Source organism: Petromyzon marinus, chromosome 84, assembly GCF_048934315.1.
Source record: "Petromyzon marinus isolate PM22_M1 ecotype Great Lakes invasive population chromosome 84, UKy_Petmar_22M1.pri1.0, whole genome shotgun sequence".
Lineage (NCBI taxonomy): Eukaryota > Metazoa > Chordata > Hyperoartia > Petromyzontiformes > Petromyzontidae > Petromyzon > Petromyzon marinus.
The window spans coordinates 508,864-526,128 of NC_133749.1; the positions used below are offsets into that span (position 1 = coordinate 508,864).

General features: G+C 56.3%; 1 protein-coding gene across 1 annotated transcript in view; it reads left to right on the forward strand.

The window, feature by feature from the left end:
* Positions 1–17,265, forward strand: part of LOC116938041 (5'-AMP-activated protein kinase subunit beta-1-like) — a 48,550-nt gene that overhangs the window by 26,584 nt on the left and 4,701 nt on the right. Inside the window, exons 3-7 of the mRNA XM_076057683.1 lie at positions 547–713; positions 3,699–3,792; positions 10,202–10,319; positions 12,463–12,596; positions 14,758–14,826. Coding sequence (XP_075913798.1) covers positions 547–713; positions 3,699–3,792; positions 10,202–10,319; positions 12,463–12,596; positions 14,758–14,826 — 582 coding nt within the window. The remainder of the gene's footprint in view (positions 1–546; positions 714–3,698; positions 3,793–10,201; positions 10,320–12,462; positions 12,597–14,757; positions 14,827–17,265) is intronic.

The window sequence follows — 17,265 nt, forward strand, 5'->3', positions numbered from 1 at the left end:
CTGTGTAGATGTGTGTAGACAAGGAGTTTGCAGCTTGGCAGGAGGACGTAGAGCTGTCTGTGTGTAGCTGTGTGTAGCTGTGTGTAGCTGTGTGTCTGTGTGTCTGTGTCTGTGTGTGTCTGTGTAGCTGTGTGTAGACAAGGAGTTTGCAGCTTGGCAGGAGGACGTAGAGCTGTCTGTGTAGCTGTGTCTATGTGTGTCTCTGTGTGTCTCTGTGTGTCTCTGTGTGTCTGTGTGTCTGTGTAGATGTGTGTAGACAAGGAGTTTGCAGCTTGGCAGGAGGACGTAGAGCTGTCTGTGTGTCTGTGTGTGTCTGTGTCTCTGTGTGTCTCTGTGTGTAGCTGTGTGTCTCCGTGTGTAACTGTGTGTCTGTGTGTAGCTGTGTGTCTCTGTGTGTCTGTGTGTCTGTGTGTCTGTGTAGCTGTGTGTAGACAAGGAGTTTGCAGCTTGGCAGGAGGACGTGGAGCTGTCTGTGTGTCTCTGTGTGTGTCTGTGTGTCTCTGTGTGTGTGTAACTGTGTGTCTGTGTGTCTGTGTGTCTGTGTAGATGTGTGTAGACAAGGAGTTTGCAGCTTGGCAGGAGGACGTGGAGCTGTCTGGGGGGCTCCCTCCTCCTGCTCGACCCACCGTCTTCCGCTGGCCCGGCGGAGGGAGAGACGTCTACTTGGCGGGCTCCTTCGACAGCTGGACGTCTAAAATCCCACTCACAAAGAGGTGACCAGGCTGACTAGCACGCTCACTAGCACGCTGACTAGCAGGCTGACTAGCACGCTAACACGCTCACTAGCACGCTGACTAGCAGGCTGACTAACACGCTGACTAGCACGCTGACTAGCAGGCTAGCACACTGACTAGTAGGCTGACTAGCAGGCTGACTAGCAGGCTGACTAGCACGCTAACACGCTGACTAGCACTCTAGTTAACACTCTGACTAGCACTCTGACTAACACGCTGACTAGCAGGCTGACTAGCACGCTGACTAGCACGCTGACTAGCAGGCTGACTAGCAGGCTGACTAGCAGGCTGACTAGCACTCTGACTAGCAGGCTGACTAGCAGGCTGACTAGCACTCTGACTAGCGCACTGACTAGCACTCTGACTAGCACTCTAGTTAACACTCTGACTAACACTCTGACTAGCAGGCTGACTAGCACGCTGACTAGCAGGCTGACTAGCACGCTAACACGCTGACTAGCACTCTAGTTAACACTCTGACTAGCACTCTGACTAACACGCTGACTAGTAGGCTGACTAGCACGCTGACTAGCAGGCTGACTAGCAGGCTGACTAGCAGGCTGACTAGCACGCTAACACGCTGACTAGCACTCTAGTTAACACTCTGACTAGCACTCTGACTAACACGCTGACTAGCAGGCTGACTAGCACGCTGACTAGCACGCTGACTAGCACGCTGACTAGCAGGCTGACTAGCAGGCTGACTAGCACGCTGACTAACACGCTGACTAGCAGGCTGACTAGCACGCTCACTAGCAGGCTGACTAGCACGCTGACTAGCACGCTGACTAGCACGCTGACTAGCACGCTGACTAGCACGCTCACTAGCAGGCTGACTAGCACGCTAACACGCTGACTAGCACTCTAGTTAACACTCTGACTAGCACTCTGACTAACACGCTGACTAGTAGGCTGACTAGCACTCTGACTAGCACTCTGACTAGCACTCTGACTAACACGCTGACTAGCAGGCTGACTAGCAGGCTGACTAGCACTCTGACTAGCAGGCTGACTAGCACTCTGACTAGCAGGCTGACTAGCAGGCTGACTAGCAGGCTGACTAGCACTCTAGCTAACACTCTGACTAGCAGGCTGACTTGCACTCTGACTAACACTCTGACTAGCACTCTGACTAACACTCTGACTAGCACTCTGACTAACACTCTGACTAACACTCTGACTAACACTCTGACTAGCACTCTGACTAGCACTCTGACTAGCACTCTGACTAGCACTCTGACTAGCACTCTGACTAACACTCTGACTAACACTCTGACTAGCACTCTGACTAGCACTCTGACTAGCACTCTGACTAGCACTCTGACTAGCACTCTGACTAGCACTCTGACTAGCACTCTGACTAGCACTCTGACTAGCACTCTGACTAGCACTCTGACTAGCACTCTGACTAGCACTCTGACTAACACTCTGACTAACACTCTGACTAGCACTCTGACTAGCACTCTGACTAACACTCTGACTAACACTCTGACTAACACTCTGACTAACACTCTGACTAACACTCTGACTAGCACTCTGACTAGCACTCTGACTAACACTCTGACTAGCACTGACTAACACTCTGACTAGCACTGACTAACACTCTGACTAGCACTCTGACTAACACTCTGACTAGCACGCTAGCTAACGCTCTGACTAACACTCTGACTAGCACTCTGACTAGCACTCTGACTAACACTCTGACTAGCACTCTGACTAGCACTCTGACTAACACTCTGACTAGCACTCTGACTAACGCTCTGACTAACACTCTGACTAGCACTCTGACTAGCACTCTGACTAGCACTCTGACTAACACTCTGACTAGCACTCTGACTAACACTCTGACTAGCACTCTGACTAGCGCTCTGACTAACGCTCTGACTAACACTCTGACTAGCACTCTGACTAGCACTCTGACTAGCACTCTGACTAGCCCTCTGACTAACACTCTGACTAGCACTCTGACTAACGCTCTGACTAACGCTCTGACTAGCACTCTGACTAGCACTCTGACTAGCACTCTGACTAGCCCTCTGACTAGCCCTCTGACTAGCCCTCTGACTAACACTCTGACTAGCACTCTGACTAGCACTCTGACTAGCACTCTGACTAGCACTCTGACTAGCACTCTGACTAACACTCTGACTAACACTCTGACTAACACTCTGACTAACACTCTGACTAGCACTCTGACTAGCACTCTGACTAGCACTCTGACTAGCACTCTGACTAGCACTCTGACTAGCACTCTGACTAGCACTCTGACTAGCACTCTGACTAGCACTCTGACTAGCACTCTGACTAGCACTCTGACTAGCACTCTGACTAGCACTCTGACTAGCACTGACTAACACTCTGACTAGCACTCTGACTAACACTCTGACTAGCACTCTGACTAGCACTCTGACTAGCACTCTGACTAATAGAGACGTCTACCTGACGGGCTGGATGGCTGGCTGGCTGACTGAGTGACTGGCTGGCTGAGTGACTGGCTGGCTGAGTGACTGACTGAGTGAGTGACTGCCTGAGTGAGTGACTGCCTGGCTGGCTGACAGACTGACTGACTGGCTGACTGGCTGACTGAGTGACTGACTGACTGACTGACTGGTTGGCTGACTGGCTGAGTGACTGACTGACTGACTGGCTGACTGACTGAGTGAGTGACTGCCTGGCTGGCTGACTGGCTGACTGGCTGACTGACTGACTGACTGGTTGACTGGTTGACTGGCTGAGTGACTGACTGACTGACTGAGTGACTGACTGACTGACTGACTGGCTGAGTGACTGACTGACTGACTGAGTGACTGACTGGCTGGCTGACTGACTGAGTGAGTGGCTGACAGACTGACTGACTGAGTGAGTGGCTGAGTGACTGACTGAGTGACTGACTGACTGACTGGCTGACTGGCTGACTGACTGACTGACTGAGTGACTGGCTGACTGTCTTCCCACCGCGTGTAGTCACAACGACTTTGTGGCGATTCTGGAGCTACCGGAGGGCGAGCATCAGTACAAGTTCTACGTGGACGGCCAGTGGCTCCACGACCCCAATGAAGTAACGCTCGCACGCTTACACACTCACTCACACGCTCACTCACTCACCCACTCACTCACCTACTCACCCACTAACTCACTCACACGCTCACACGCTCACTCACACGCTTACACGCTCACCCGCTCGCTCGCTCGCTCACCCACTCGCTCACCCACTCACCCACCCACTCGCTCACCCACCCACTCGCTCACCCACCCACTCACTCACTCACTCACCCACTCACCCACTAACTCACTCACACGCTCACTCACACGCTTGCTCACACGCTCGCTCACATGCTCGCTCACACGCTCGCCCGCTCACCCGCTCACTCACTCGCTCGCACGCTCACCCGCCCACTCACCCACTCACTCACCTACTCACCCACTCACTCACCCGCTCCCCCGCTCATACGCTCGCTCGCTCACTCACTCACTCACCCACTCACCCACCTACTCACCTACTCACCCACCCACCCACCTACTCACCCACTCACCCACCCACCCACCCACTCACTCACCCACCCACCCGCTGTGTCTGTAGCCTGTAGTGACGAGTAACCTGGGCACAGTCAACAACCTCATCCACTCACTCACCCACCCACCCACCCACCACCCACCCACCCACCCACCACCCACTCACTCACCCATCCACTCACCCATCCACTCACCCATTCACTCACCCACACACTCACCCATCCACTCACCCACTCACTCACTCACCCACTCACCCATCCACTCACCCACACACTCACTCATTCAACCACTCACCCATCCACTCACCCACACACTAACCCACTCACCCATCCACTCACCCATACACTCACCCACTCACCCACCCACTCACCCACCCACCCACCCACTCACTCACCCACCCACCCACCCACCCACCTGCTGTGTCTGTGTGTAGCCTGTGGTGACGAGTAACCCTGGCACAGTCAACAACCTCATCCACTCACTCACCCACTCACTCACCCACCCACTCACTCACCCACCCACCCACTCACCCACTCACCCACTCACTCATCCACCCACTCACTCACCCACTCACCCACCCACCCACCCACTCACCCACTCACCCACCCACTCACCCACTCACCCACCCACTCACCCACCCACCTGCTGTCTGTGTGTAGCCTGTAGTGACGAGTAACCTGGGCACAGTGAACAACCTCATCCACTCACTCACCCACTCACCCACCCACTCACCCACCCACCCACTCACTCACCCACTCACCCACTCACCCACCCACTGTGTGTGTAGCCTGTAGTGACGAGTAACCTGGGCACAGTGAACAACCTCATCCACTCACCCACCCACCCACTCACTCACCCACCCACTCACCCACTCACCCACCCACCCACCCACTCACCCACCCACCCACTATGTCTGTGTGTAGCCCGTAGTGACGAGTAACCTGGGCACAGTGAACAACCTCATCCACTCACTCACCCACCCACCCACTCACCCACTCACCCACCCATTCACTCACCCACTCACCCACCCATTCACTCACCCACCCACTCACCCACCCACTCACCCACCCACCCACCCACTCACCCACCCACCCACTCACCCACTCACCCACTCACCCACCCACCCACCCACTCACCCATCCACTCACTCACACACTCACCCACTCACTCACCCACCCACTCACTCACCCACCCACTCACCCACTCACCCACCCACTCACTCACCCACCCACCACCTACCTGTTGTGTGTAGCCTGTAGTGACGAGTAACCTGGGCACAGTGAACAACCTCATCCACTCACCCACCCACTCACCCACTCACCCACCCACTCACTCACCCACCCACCACCTACCTGTTGTGTGTAGCCTGTAGTGACGAGTAACCTGGGCACAGTGAACAACCTCACCCACCCACCCACTCACCCACCCACCCACTGTGTGTGTAGCCCGTGGTGACGAGTAACCTGGGCACAGTGAACAACCTCATCCACTCACCCACCCACTCACCCACCCACTCACCCACCCACCCACTCACCCACCCACCCACTGTGTGTGTAGCCCGTGGTGACGAGTAACCTGGGCACAGTGAACAACCTCATCCACTCACCCACCCACCCACTCACCCACTCACCCACCCACCCACTGTGTGTGTAGCCTGTAGTGACGAGTAACCTGGGCACAGTGAACAACCTCATCCACTCACTCACCCACCCACCCACTCACCCACTCACCCACCCACTCACCCACTCACCCACCCACTCACCCACCCACCCACTGTGTCTGTAGCCTGTAGTGACGAGTAACCTGGGCACAGTGAACAACCTCATCCACTCACTCACCCACCCACCCACTCACCCACCCACCCACTCACCCACCCACCCACTGTGTCTCTGTGTAGCCTGTAGTGACGAGTAACCTGGGCACAGTGAACAACCTCATCCACTCACTCACCCACCCACCCACTGTGTGTGTAGCCCGTGGTGACGAGTAACCTGGGCACAGTGAACAACCTCATCCACCCACTCACCCACCCACTCACTCAGCCACTCACCCACCCACCCACCCACTCACCCACCCACCCACTGTGTGTGTAGCCTGTGGTGACGAGTAACCTGGGCACAGTGAACAACCTCATCCACTCACTCACCCACTCACCCACCCACCCACTCACCCACCCACCACCTGCTGTCTGTGTGTAGCCTGTGGTGACGAGTAACCTGGGCACAGTGAACAACCTCATCCACCCACTCACCCACCCACTCACTCAGCCACTCACCCACTCACTCACTCACCCACTCACCCACCCACGCACCCACTCACCCACCCACCCACCCACTTACTCACCCACCCACTCACCCACCCACTCACCCACCCACCCACTGTGTGTGTAGCCCGTGGTGACGAGTAACCTGGGCACAGTGAACAACCTCATCCACTCACTCACCCACTCACCCACCCACCCACTGTGTGTGTAGCCTGTGGTGACGAGTAACCTGGGCACAGTGAACAACCTCATCCACTCACTCACCCACTCACCCACCCACTCACCCGCTCACCCACCCACTCACCCACTCACCCACCCACCCACCCACTGTGTGTGTAGCCCGTGGTGACGAGTAACCTGGGCACAGTGAACAACCTCATCCACTCACCCACCCACCCACCCACTCACCCACCCACCCACTGTGTCTGTGTGTAGCCCGTAGTGACGAGTAACCTGGGCACAGTGAACAACCTCATCCACTCACCCACCCACCCACCCACTCACCCACCCACTCACCCACCCACTCACCCACCTGTCTGTGTGTAGCCCGTAGTGACGAGTAACCTGGGCACAGTGAACAACCTCATCCACTCACCCACCCACTCACCCACCCACTCACTCACCCACTCACCCACTCACCCACTCACTCACCCACTCACCCACTCACCCACCCACTCACCCACTCACTCACCCACCCACCCACCTGCTGTGTCTGTGTGTAGCCCGTGGTGACGAGTAACCTGGGCACAGTGAACAACCTCATCCACTCACCCACCCACCCACTCACTCACCCACCCACCCACTGTGTGTGTAGCCCGTGGTGACGAGTAACCTGGGCACAGTGAACAACCTCATCCACTCACCCACTCACCCACCCACTGTGTGTGTAGCCCGTGGTGACGAGTAACCTGGGCACAGTGAACAACCTCATCCACTCACCCACCCACCCACCCACTCACCCACCCACCACCCACTGTGTGTGTAGCCCGTGGTGACGAGTAACCTGGGCACAGTGAACAACCTCACCCACCCACCCACTCACCCACCCACCCACTGTGTGTGTAGCCCGTAGTGACGAGTAACCTGGGCACAGTGAACAACCTCATCCACCCACCCACCCACGCACCCACCCACCCACTCACCCACCCACCCACTCACCCACTCACCCACCCACTCACCCACCCACACACTCACCCACCCACCCACTCACCCACTCACCCACCCACTCACCCACCCACTCACCCACCCACCCACTCACCCACTCACCCACCCACCCACTGTGTGTGTAGCCCGTAGTGACGAGTAACCTGGGCACAGTGAACAACCTCATCCACTCACTCACCCACTCACTCACCCACCCACTCACCCACCCATCCACCCACCCACCCACTCACCCACTCACCCACCCACCCACTCACCCACTCACCCACCCACCCACTGTGTGTGTAGCCCGTGGTGACGAGTAACCTGGGCACAGTGAACAACCTCATCCACTCACTCACCCACTCACTCACCCACCCACTGTGTGTGTAGCCCGTGGTGACGAGTAACCTGGGCACAGTGAACAACCTCATCCACCCACTCACCCACTCACCCACCCACCCACTCACCCACCCACCCACTCACCCACCCACCCACCCACTCACCCACCCACCCACCACCTGTTGTGTGTAGCCTGTAGTGACGAGTAACCTGGGCACAGTGAACAACCTCATCCACTCACCCACTCACCCACTCACCCACCCACCCACTGTGTGTGTAGCCCGTGGTGACGAGTAACCTGGGCACAGTGAACAACCTCATCCACCCACTCACCCACCCACTCATCCACCCACCCACCCACTGTGTGTGTAGCCCGTGGTGACGAGTAACCTGGGCACAGTGAACAACCTCATCCACTCACTCACTCACCCACTCACTCACCCACCCACCCACTCACTCACCCACTCACCCACCTACCTGTCTGTGTGTAGCCTGTAGTGACGAGTAACCTGGGCACAGTGAACAACCTCATCCACTCACTCACCCACTCACTCACCCACCCACCCACTTACTCACCCACCCACTCACCCACCCACCACCCACCCACCCACTGTGTGTGTAGCCTGTAGTGACGAGTAACCTGGGCACAGTGAACAACCTCATCCACTCACTCACCCACCCACCCACCCACTCACCCACCCACTGTCTGTAGCCTGTAGTGACGAGTAACCTGGGCACAGTGAACAACCTCATCCACTCACTCACCCACTCACCCACTGTGTCTCTGTGTAGCCCGTGGTGACGAGTAACCTGGGCACAGTGAACAACCTCATCCACTCACTCACCCACTCACTCACTCACCCACCCACCACCCACTGTGTGTGTAGCCTGTAGTGACGAGTAACCTGGGCACAGTGAACAACCTCATCCACTCACTCACCCACTCACTCACTCACCCACCCACCACCCACTGTGTGTGTAGCCTGTAGTGACGAGTAACCTGGGCACAGTGAACAACCTCATCCACCCACTCACCCACTCACTCACCCACCCACCACCCACTGTGTGTGTAGCCTGTAGTGACGAGTAACCTGGGCACAGTGAACAACCTCATCCACCCACTCACCCACTCACTCACCCACTCACTCACCCACCCACTGTGTGTGTAGCCCGTGGTGACGAGTAACCTGGGCACAGTGAACAACCTCATCCACTCACTCACCCACCCACTCACCCACTCACTCACCCACCCACTCACCCACCCACTCACTCACCCACCCACTGTGTGTGTAGCCTGTAGTGACGAGTAACCTGGGCACAGTGAACAACCTCATCCACTCACTCACCCACTCACCCACCCACTCACCCACCCACCCACTCACCCACCCACCCACTCACCCACCCACCCACTGTGTGTGTAGCCCGTGGTGACGAGTAACCTGGGCACAGTGAACAACCTCATCCACTCACTCACCCACTCACCCACCCACTCACCCGCTCACCCACCCACTCACCCACTCACCCACTCACCCACCCACCCACTCACCCACTCACCCACTCACCCACCCACTCACCCACCCACTCACCCACCCACCCACCCACTCACCCACCCACTCACCCACCCACCCACTCACTATGTCTCTGTGTAGCCCGTGGTGACGAGTAACCTGGGCACAGTGAACAACCTCATCCACTCACTCACCCACCCACCCACTGTGTGTGTAGCCCGTGGTGACGAGTAACCTGGGCACAGTGAACAACCTCATCCACCCACCCACCCACTCACCCACCCACCCACTGTGTGTGTAGCCTGTAGTGACGAGTAACCTGGGCACAGTGAACAACCTCATCCACTCACTCACCCACTCACCCACCCACCCACTCACCCACTCACCCACCCACCCACTCACTCACCCACCCACTCACCCTCTCACCCACCCACCCACTCACCCACTCACTCACCCACTCACCCACCCACCCACTGTGTGTGTAGCCTGTAGTGACGAGTAACCTGGGCACAGTGAACAACCTCATCCACTCACTCACCCACCACCCACTGTGTGTGTAGCCCGTGGTGACGAGTAACCTGGGCACAGTGAACAACCTCATCCACTCACTCACCCACTCACTCACCCACTCACCCACCCACCCACTCACCCACTCACCCACCCACCCACTCACCCACCCACCCACCACCTGTTGTGTGTAGCCTGTAGTGACGAGTAACCTGGGCACAGTGAACAACCTCATCCACGTGAAGCCCTCTGACTTTGAGGTGATGGACGCCCTGCAGCTCGACTCCATGGAGTCCGTCTCAGACTCAACCGGTACCACGGGGAGGGGGGGCGGGGCATGGGGGGAGGGGGCGGGGCACGGGGGGGAGTGGGCGGGGCACGGGGGGGAGTGGGCGGGGCACGGGGGGAGGGGGCGGGGCACGGGGGGAGGGGCGGGGCACGGGGGGGAGGGGGCGGGGCACGGGGTGGAGGGGGCGGGGCATTGGGGGGAGGGGGCGGGGCACGGGAGGAGTGAGTGTGAGTTTAGTGGGCGAGTGACAGCGAGTGTGAGTTTAGTGGGTGAGTGACACAGTGAGTGACACAGTGAGTGTGAGTTTAGTGAGTGAGTGACACAGTGAGTGACACAGTGAGTGACACAGTGAGTGAGTGACACAGTGAGTGACACAGTGAGTGACACAGTGAGTGAGTGACACAGTGAGTGAGTGACTGAGTGAGTGAGTGACTGAGTGAGTGAGTGACTGAGTGAGTGAGTGACACAGTGAGTGAGTGACACAGTGAGTGAGTGACACAGTGAGTGAGTGACACAGTGAGTGAGTGACACAGTGAGTGAGTGACACAGTGAGTGAGTGACACAGTGAGTGAGTGACACAGTGAGTGAGTGACACAGTGAGTGACACAGTGAGTGACACAGTGAGTGACACAGTGAGTGACACAGTGACACAGTGAGTGACACAGTGACACAGTGAGTGACACAGTGACACAGTGAGTGACACAGTGACACAGTGAGTGACACAGCGAGTGAGTGACACAGCGAGTGAGTGACACAGCGAGTGTGAGTTTAGTGGGTGAGTGACACAGTGAGTGACACAGTGAGTGACACAGTGTGAGTTTAGTGAGTGAGTGACACAGCGAGTGAGTGACACAGTGAGTGAGTGACACAGCGAGTGACTGAGTGAGTGACACACTACCCCCCCACTACCCACCCCCCCCACCACCCCCCACTACCCCCCACCACCCACCATAGATGCGTCCAGCTCCCCGCCAGGGCTGTACTCCCAGGAGGCGTTTGTGTACCGTGCTGAGGAGCGTGAGTGAGTTACAGTGAGTGAGTTACAGTGAGTGAGTTACAGTGAGTGAGTTACAGTGAGTGAGTTACAGTGAGTGAGTTACAGTGAGTGAGTTACAGTGAGTGAGTTACAGTGAGTGAGTTACAGTGAGTGAGTTACAGTGAGTGAGTTACAGTGAGTGAGTTACAGTGAGTTACAGTGAGTGAGTTACAGTGAGTGAGTTACAGTGAGTGAGTTACAGTGAGTGAGTTACAGTGAGTGAGTTACAGTGAGTGAGTTACAGTGAGTGAGTTACAGTGAGTGAGTTACAGTGAGTGAGTTACAGTGAGTGAGTTACAGTGAGTGAGTTACAGTGAGTGAGTTACAGTGAGTGAGTTACAGTGAGTGAGTGATACAGTGAGTGAGTGATACAGTGAGTGAGTGATACAGTGAGTGAGTTACAGTGAGTGAGTTACAGTGAGTGAGTGACACACTACCCCTCCACTACCCCACCCGCCCACCACCCCCCCACTACCCCCCCACTACCCCCCACTACCCTGTAGATGCGTCCAGCTCCCCGCCAGGGCTGTACTCCCAGGAGGCGTTTGTGTACCGTGCTGAGGAGCGTGAGTGAGTTACAGTGAGTGAGTTACAGTGAGTGAGTTACAGTGAGTGAGTTACAGTGAGTGAGTTACAGTGAGTGAGTTACAGTGAGTGAGTTACAGTGAGTGAGTTACAGTGAGTGAGTTACAGTGAGTGAGTTACAGTGAGTGAGTTACAGTGAGTGAGTTACAGTGAGTGAGTTACAGTGAGTGAGTTACAGTGAGTGAGTTACAGTGAGTTACAGTGAGTGAGTTACAGTGAGTGAGTTACAGTGAGTGAGTTACAGTGAGTGAGTTACAGTGAGTGAGTTACAGTGAGTGAGTTACAGTGAGTGAGTTACAGTGAGTGAGTTACAGTGAGTGAGTTACAGTGAGTGAGTTACAGTGAGTGAGTTACAGTGAGTGAGTTACAGTGAGTGAGTTACAGTGAGTGAGTGATACAGTGAGTGAGTGATACAGTGAGTGAGTGATACAGTGAGTGAGTTACAGTGAGTGAGTTACAGTGAGTGAGTGACACACTACCCCTCCACTACCCCACCCGCCCACCACCCCCCCACTACCCCCCCACTACCCCCCACTACCCTGTAGATGCGTCCAGCTCCCCGCCAGGGCTGTACTCCCAGGAGGCGTTTGTGTACCGTGCTGAGGAGCGTTTCCGCGTGCCACCGATGCTGCCGCCGCACCTCCTGCAAGTCATCCTCAACAAGGACACCAACATCTCGGTAGGCTGTGTCGCTGGCTGGCTGTGTCGCTAGCTGTGTCGCTGGCTGTGTCTCCCACTAGCTGTGTCTCTCGCTGTGTCGCTCGCTGTGTCGCTGGCTGGCTGTGTCGCTAGCTGTGTCGCTGGCTGTGTCGCTAGCTGTGTCGCTGGCTGTGTCGCTGGCTGTGTCGCTGGCTAGCTGTGTCACTCGCTGGCTGTGTCGCTGGCTGTGTCGCTGGCTGTGTCGCTGGCTGTGTCGCTGGCTGTGTCTCCCGCTAGCTGTGTCACTGGCTGTGTCTCCCGCTGGCTGTGTCTCCCGCTGGCTGTGTCTCTCGCTGGCTGTGTCTCCCGCTAGCTGTGTCTCTCGCTGGCTGTGTCTCTGGCTGTGTCTCCCGCTAGCTGTGTCTCTGGCTGTGTCTCCCGCTGGCTGTGTCTCCCGCTGGCTGTGTCGCTGGCTGTGTCTCCCGCTGGCTGTGTCTCTCGCTGGCTGTGTCTCCCGCTAGCTGTGTCTCTGGCTAGCTGTGTCTCCCGCTGGCTGTGTCTCCCGCTAGCTGTGTCTCCCGCTGGCTGTGTCTCCCGCTAGCTGTGTCTCCCGCTGGCTGTGTCTCCCGCTAGCTGTGTCTCTCGCTGGCTGTGTCTCCCGCTAGCTGTGTCTCCCGCTGGCTGTGTCTCCCGCTAGCTGTGTCTCTCGCTGGCTGTGTCTCCCGCTAGCTGTGTCTCTCGCTGGCTGTGTCTCCCGCTAGCTGTGTCTCCCGCTAGCTGTGTCTCCCGCTAGCTGTGTCTCCCGCTGGCTGTGTCTCTAGCTGTGTCTCCCGCTAGCTGTGTCTCTAGCTGTGTCTCCCGCTAGCTGTGTCTCCCGCTGGCTGTGTCTCCCGCTGGCTGTGTCTCCCGCTAGCTGTGTCTCCCGCTAGCTGTGTCTCTGGCTAGCTGTGTCTCCCGCTAGCTGTGTCTCCCGCTCGCTGTGTCTCCCGCTGGCTGTGTCTCCCGCTAGCTGTGTCTCTAGCTGTGTCTCCCGCTAGCTGTGTCTCCCGCTAGCTGTGTCTCTGGCTGTGTCTCCTGCTGGCTGTGTCGCTGGCTGTGTCGCTGGCTGTGTCGCCTGCTGTCTGTGTCGCCTGCTGTCTGTGTCTCTGGCTGTGTCGCTTGCTGGCTGTGTCGCTGGCTGTGTCACTGGCTGGCTGTGTCGCTGTCTGTGTCGCTGGCTGTGTCGCTCACCTGCTGTCTGTGTCGCCGGCCACTGCTGCTACTCGCTGACGGCTCTTGCCCCAAGACTTTGGGAGGGGCTGTCCGTGGTACCTGTCTGTGTGTGGCTGTCTGTGTGTGTGTCTGTCTGTGTGTGTGTCAGTGTGCGTGTGGCTGTCTGTGTGTGTCACTGTGTGTGTGTGTGTGTGTCAGTGTGCGTGTGGCTGTCTGTGTGTGTCACTGTGTGTGTGTGTGTGTGTCAGTGTGCGTGTGGCTGTCTGTGTGTGTCACTGTGTGTGTGTGTGGCTGTCAGTGTGTGTGTGTGGCTGTGTGTGTGTGTGACTGTCAGTGTGTGTGTGTCTGACTGTGTGTGTGTGTGTCTGTGTGTGACTGCGACTGCGACTGTGTGACTGCGACTGTGTGTGTGTGTGACACTGTGTGTGTCACTGTGTGTGTCACTGTGTGTGTCACTGTGTGTGTGTGTGACACTGTGTGTGTGTGTGACACTGTGTGTGTGTGTGTGACACTGTGTGTGTGTGTGACACTGTGTGTGTGTGTGACACTGTGTGTGTGTGTGACACTGTGTGTGTGTGTGACACTGTGTGTGTGTGTGACACTGTGTGTGTGTGACACTGTGTGTGTGTGTGACACTGTGTGTGTGTGTGTGTGACACTGTGTGTGTGTGTGTGTGACACTGTGTGTGTGTGTGTGACACTGTGTGTGTGTGTGTGTGACACTGTGTGTGTGTGTGTGTGACACTGTGTGTGTGTGTGTGTGACACTGTGTGTGTGTGTGACACTGTGTGGTGTGTGTGTGTGACACTGTGTGTGTGTGTGTGACACTGTGTGTGTGTGTGTGACACTGTGTGTGTGTGTGTGACACTGTGTGTGTGTGTGTGACACTGTGTGTGTGTGACACTGTGTGTGTGACACTGTGTGTGTGTGTGACACTGTGTGTGTGTGTGTGTGACACTGTGTGTGTGTGTGACTGATTGTGACTGACAGTGTGACCCTGCCCTGCTGCCCGAGCCAAACCACGTGATGCTGAACCATCTCTACGCCCTGTCCATCAAGGTAAACACGCACACACATCACACACACCACACATACACACATCACATGCACACACATCACACACATACACACTCATCACACTCATCACACACCACACACACACATCACACACACATCACACACACATCACACATACCACACACACACATCACACACACCACACACACACATCACACACACCACACACACACATCACACACACCACACACACACATCACACACACATCACACACACATCACACACACACATCACACACACACATCACACACACACATCACACACACACATCACGCACACCACACACGCACACATACACATCACACACACACAACAACAACAACCGCCATTCGCCACTAAGTGGCGGTGACGTCACCACGACGCTTGTGCCAGGCTATGTGCACCCTGAGGCCACGTGAGGTGTCGAACGCCCGCTGGCAGGAGGTCACGGGGCAGACCCAGGTGCCACGGGTCGACTGACTGAGATGACTGGCTGATGCACCACCTGTGCCCCCTACTGTGCCAACCTGCTGTGCTTTAGCCACCCGGCGCTCCGCTCGTTGTTGTGAGCGTCGCTCCTCCGCCCTCCGTTGTTGTTGGAGGGCGACTGCCTCCAACTGCCCAGTAGCATCCTTCACGAGCCTCCTCCACAGAGGCCGATCTTGACACCGCTGGTACCAGTCATCGGCAAGTCCACTCAGCTCCACGTCCTCCTGTACCACATCACTCCATCTCTTCTCTAGCCCGTGCCGCGCCCGCTTAGCCCCCTCAATCCGGCCAAACAAAAGCTGTTTCGGCATGCGGTGGCTGGGCATGCGGGCTACATGACCCAGCCATCGCAGCCTTGCCTGCCGGAGGAGCTCACCGATGGGACCCTGCCCAGATCTTTCAAGGATTTGTGAGCTCCTCACACAATCCAGTCTGGTTAAACCCAGGATGGATCGTAGGCAGGCCAGCCTAAATGTTTCTAACCGGCGAAGATGTTCCATTAGGGGGGTCCACGTTTCGCAAGCATAGAGAAGGGAGGGAATGACCGTGGCCGAGAAGACCTGAAGCTTAGTGCGGAGCGACAGACCAGGTAGCTTCCACACAGCGTTACGCAACCGATGAAAAGATATTGCCGCTCGACTGATTCGGAGTGAGACCTCTGCTGTTAAACTGGAGCCAGTCATAAGCACACTGCCCAGGTATGGGAAAACTCTCCACTCTCTCCACAACTGCCCCATCACCGATTGGGAGTTGTGGGGGTGGAGTGTCCGATGGTACAAAATACCCAGGCAGGTGCTTAGTTTTGGTGGGGCTGATGGTAAGGCCCCACCTCTTAGTGACACGCTCCAGTCTCAGCAGCAGCGTCTCCAACTCCTCCTCTGACTGAGCAGCTATTACCAAGTCATCAGCATACATAACGTGGTTGAGCAATAGGGAGCCATCCCTTGACCGCACCCGGGCATCGATTAGCCTCCCATTATATCTGTACCATATGGAGATTCCCCCGGTACAGCACACACATCACACACACGCACACACACATCACACACACGCACACACACATCACACACACGCACACACACATCACACACACGCACACACACATCACACCACACACACACACATATCACACACATCACACACACATACACACACACTACACACACACATATCACACACACTACACACACACACCACACACACACACCACACACACCACACACACCACACACACACCACACACACCACACACACATCACATCACACACACACCACACACACACCACACACACCACACACACACACATCACACACACACCACACACACCACACACACCATACACACACACACCACACACACCCACACACACCACACACACCACACACACACACCACACACACACCACACACACCACACACACCACACACACACCACACACACCACACTACACACACACCACACACACACATCCACACACCACACACACACACTACACACACACATCACACACCACACACACACCACCACACACACACACCACACACACACATCACACACCACACACATACATCACACACACATATCACACACACACATCACACACACACACACACACACACATCACACACACACCACACACACACCACACACACACCACACACACACCACACACACACCACACACCACACACACACACACCACACACACCACACACACCACACACACCACACACACCACACACACACACCACACACCACACACAACACCACACACACACCACACACACCACACACACCACACACACCACACACACCACACACACCACACACACACCACACACACCACACTACACACACACACCACCACACCACACTACACACACACACCACACACACACATCACACACCACACACACACACTACACACACACACCACACACACACATCACACA